General features: G+C 45.7%; 1 protein-coding gene across 1 annotated transcript; it reads right to left on the reverse strand.

Annotated features, from left to right (window-relative positions):
• Positions 1-1,005: 1,005 nt before the first annotated feature.
• On the reverse strand, positions 1,006-2,922 carry uts1 (urotensin 1). The gene has a single exon (XM_084483611.1). The coding sequence runs from the start codon at positions 1,741-1,743 to the stop codon at positions 1,240-1,242; it is 504 nt and encodes a 167-aa protein (XP_084339737.1). The 5' UTR covers positions 1,744-2,922; the 3' UTR covers positions 1,006-1,239.

Here is a 2,922-nt window from a genome sequence, read left to right on the forward strand (position 1 = left end):
GATACACGATAGGAGGCAGGACTGGTTCTTATTTCATTCACGCTCACTCCGTTTATCATTAATTCAATCAAACTTGGAAGTAAGAGGAGGACAAGGACGTCATTATACCAAGTGTTTGGTATATTGTATATTATGTTTTTATTAAGTGTTTTATTACAAAAAATAAATGGTGAAAGCTTGTTGTAGGCTACGATGGATGATAAAAACATGCCTTTTGCGGTGTTCTTCTTGAAAGCTAAGCATGCTGCAGAAGGAACAGGCTACAGACAAAGTGTGCCCTTTAAAATCAAATCAATTAAAGCAGGAAAAATGAAGTTGAGACAAGGAAAATATATTATATTAGTTCTGCACATGAATTAAAATAGTAGCCTGCCTTCCTCCCAACTGTTCCCTTAAAACAAGGTCCCTGTTTACAACCTAACGTCCAGCTGACCATCAGAACGACACATCTGGAGGGTGGGGTCTGGAACGACATCTGTTATGATTATGATGTTCAAATGAACACGTAAACAGCGCTGGGTTCATTCTCGGCAGACTTAAGACGCCACCCTGTTCAATCGATCTAGTTCAAGATTAAACAAGCCTCCAGTATGTTTTGGATAATTCATGTTTCAATAGCTCCTACAAATTGAACCACAAAGCACATCATCTCACCAACACATCTGCAACACGGCGGTGACTTTAAGCAGGTTAGAACATGTACAGTACAGTAGGCCTACTGACAGCATACGCTCTCTCAAAGGGTCTTTACGTTTGGATTTAAAGTAGATCATCAAATAAAACATATTTTTTCATCTAAATATTTTAATATTTGTTTTAAATAATAATTCAGTGAGGTTCAAATCCTTTTCAAGTCTTTACTTATTGTCAAGAATGTACTTGTCACAGAACACAAAGTATGTTCTCACCTCATGATCCGTGAGACTTCAGTTTGAAGAGGACACGAACCAGTGAGGAGTTATTCTGAGCACTGGTTACTTACCGACCATCTGAGAGGCGCTCACGGTGAGTGGTGCTGTTCGTTTCCATTAATCTAAAACCATTTTCTAAACATAGCTCCATGTTTTTTTTACTTTAACGCATGGTTACGGGTAAAACCGACACTGCTTATGCGTGATTCGTGAATGTAAGCTGAAGGCAGATATACGCCTACTCAACGTTGGCAAAAATAAATAAAAAACACTTTAAAGAGCATATTGATAGTATGGCTTGATATTCTTTGTCCCCGTGTTCAGTCTGTCACTTCCCCACCTCATCCAAGAAGTGGCGGTTCATCTCCGCCTGCTCCTTCTCCCGCTCCACCCTCGCCATGTGGATCATGTGTCTGAGCATGTGGAAGGTGAGGTCGATGGAGATCGGCGGCTCCTCGCTCCTCTTGGCCAGCCCCCCCCCCAGGTCATCCACACGGTTCTCCTCGTGCTCGCCCTCCATCCCGGGCGCGCGCAGGTCTGTCTCCAAGGACGCCACAGCGCGCGCCAGGTGAAAGAGGGCTGTAGCGTCCACCTGCGCTGCGACCGAAGGGGGGAGACCGGCGGCCGGACCGGTCCTCTGGCTGGAGCCCGGGGGGAGACCGGCGGCCGGACCGGTCCTCTGGATGACGCGCAGCAGTGTGTCACCGAGGAGGTCCGAGACGGCCCCGAGGAGCGCCTCGTCCCGGGCGGGGAGCGTCCGGGCGGCGGAGGGGCGGCCGTGGGAGGCCAGCAGGACCGATGCGAGGAGCAGGACGAACGGGACGGGCGTCATGGTGACCAGACGTCCTGGAACGCACCGTGGTTAACATCACGTCAGTTGGATCATGTGCACATGTAAATACAAACACACCCAGGGCTCCATGAGGCGATGAAGCGCAGAACACGTCTGGTCTGACATGATTCACTAAATAGTTTGAAAAACATTTCCTCGGGGTAGCAGTCGTTTGTGTCGAGTGTCGCTCGTCGTTTGTGTTTTATTATGTTTTTTAAGCGCGCAAAGTGACGCGTGAGGTGAATCTCACGGTCAGCCTCATGAAGAACCGGTCACCTGCTATTCTGTGAAAAATAAATAAATACAATTAAATACACTGAGGAATACGCCAAAGTGAAAAATAAAGCGCAGTACATACCTTGCACAGTAAGATCCAGTAATCCGCTGTGTGGCCCCTGGTGAAGCAGCCCGGAGTCCCTCGGAGTGACGGAGGGAGGACCGGACATCTTATATACATCAGCACTGTTGACGTCAGGGCGGAGGGCCACAGACAGGCTGACTACATGTGAAAGGCCAGCGTGTCCAGGGACGGCTGAGGACTTCACACTGACGAGTGCCGCACCCTCACCTCAACTATTGTTCTTCTTAGGCTTTCTTCTTTCTTTCTTCTCTACACACTTTGGTACCTATCTCCTTCCACATTTTTTCCACGTAGAGACTTCATTCCAATTTTAAAATGTTCAGATTATCTTGGGAAAAAAATCGTATTTCTTAAATATTCTAAACTTAAGATATTCTATATTTTAAATATTATTGATTATGTCAATTGGAGGACGGCGAAGCAGTCTGCCCAGTCTCTGACACTTAAACTACTTCAGAGTTTGTAACTTGATCAATTCTAACCGTTAACCTTCGTTCAAACATTTGACAAATCAACACACAATCTTCAATTACAGCTTTTCAATATAATTTATACTTCTTTCAGAATTAGGTGAACAGTTTAATTTCATACTTTGTGAGGGCGTGAGGGCGTTCCCGCTCTAGCCCACGGTGGATATCACCAAAGCTAACCATTGCAGACGTTGCAGAGACACAATGCTAAGCTTAAACGGTTATGTCATTTCTTGTTACACTGGCGCTAAAAAGATGAATCGATTGGAAATATGGTCATTATATATCGGCCGTTTGTGTGTGTGGACCCCATTTAACTTCTACTTCGAGTCCCGGTAGAAGCTAAAT

Source organism: Micromesistius poutassou (genome assembly GCF_964030765.1).
Source record: "Micromesistius poutassou genome assembly, chromosome: 19".
NCBI classification, from domain to species: Eukaryota; Metazoa; Chordata; class Actinopteri; order Gadiformes; family Gadidae; genus Micromesistius; species Micromesistius poutassou.

Coding starts and splice junctions, on each gene's coding strand:
- uts1 (XM_084483611.1), bottom strand. CDS start 1,743: ATGACGCCCGTCCCGTTCGTCCTGCTCCTCGCATCGGTCCTGCTGGCC.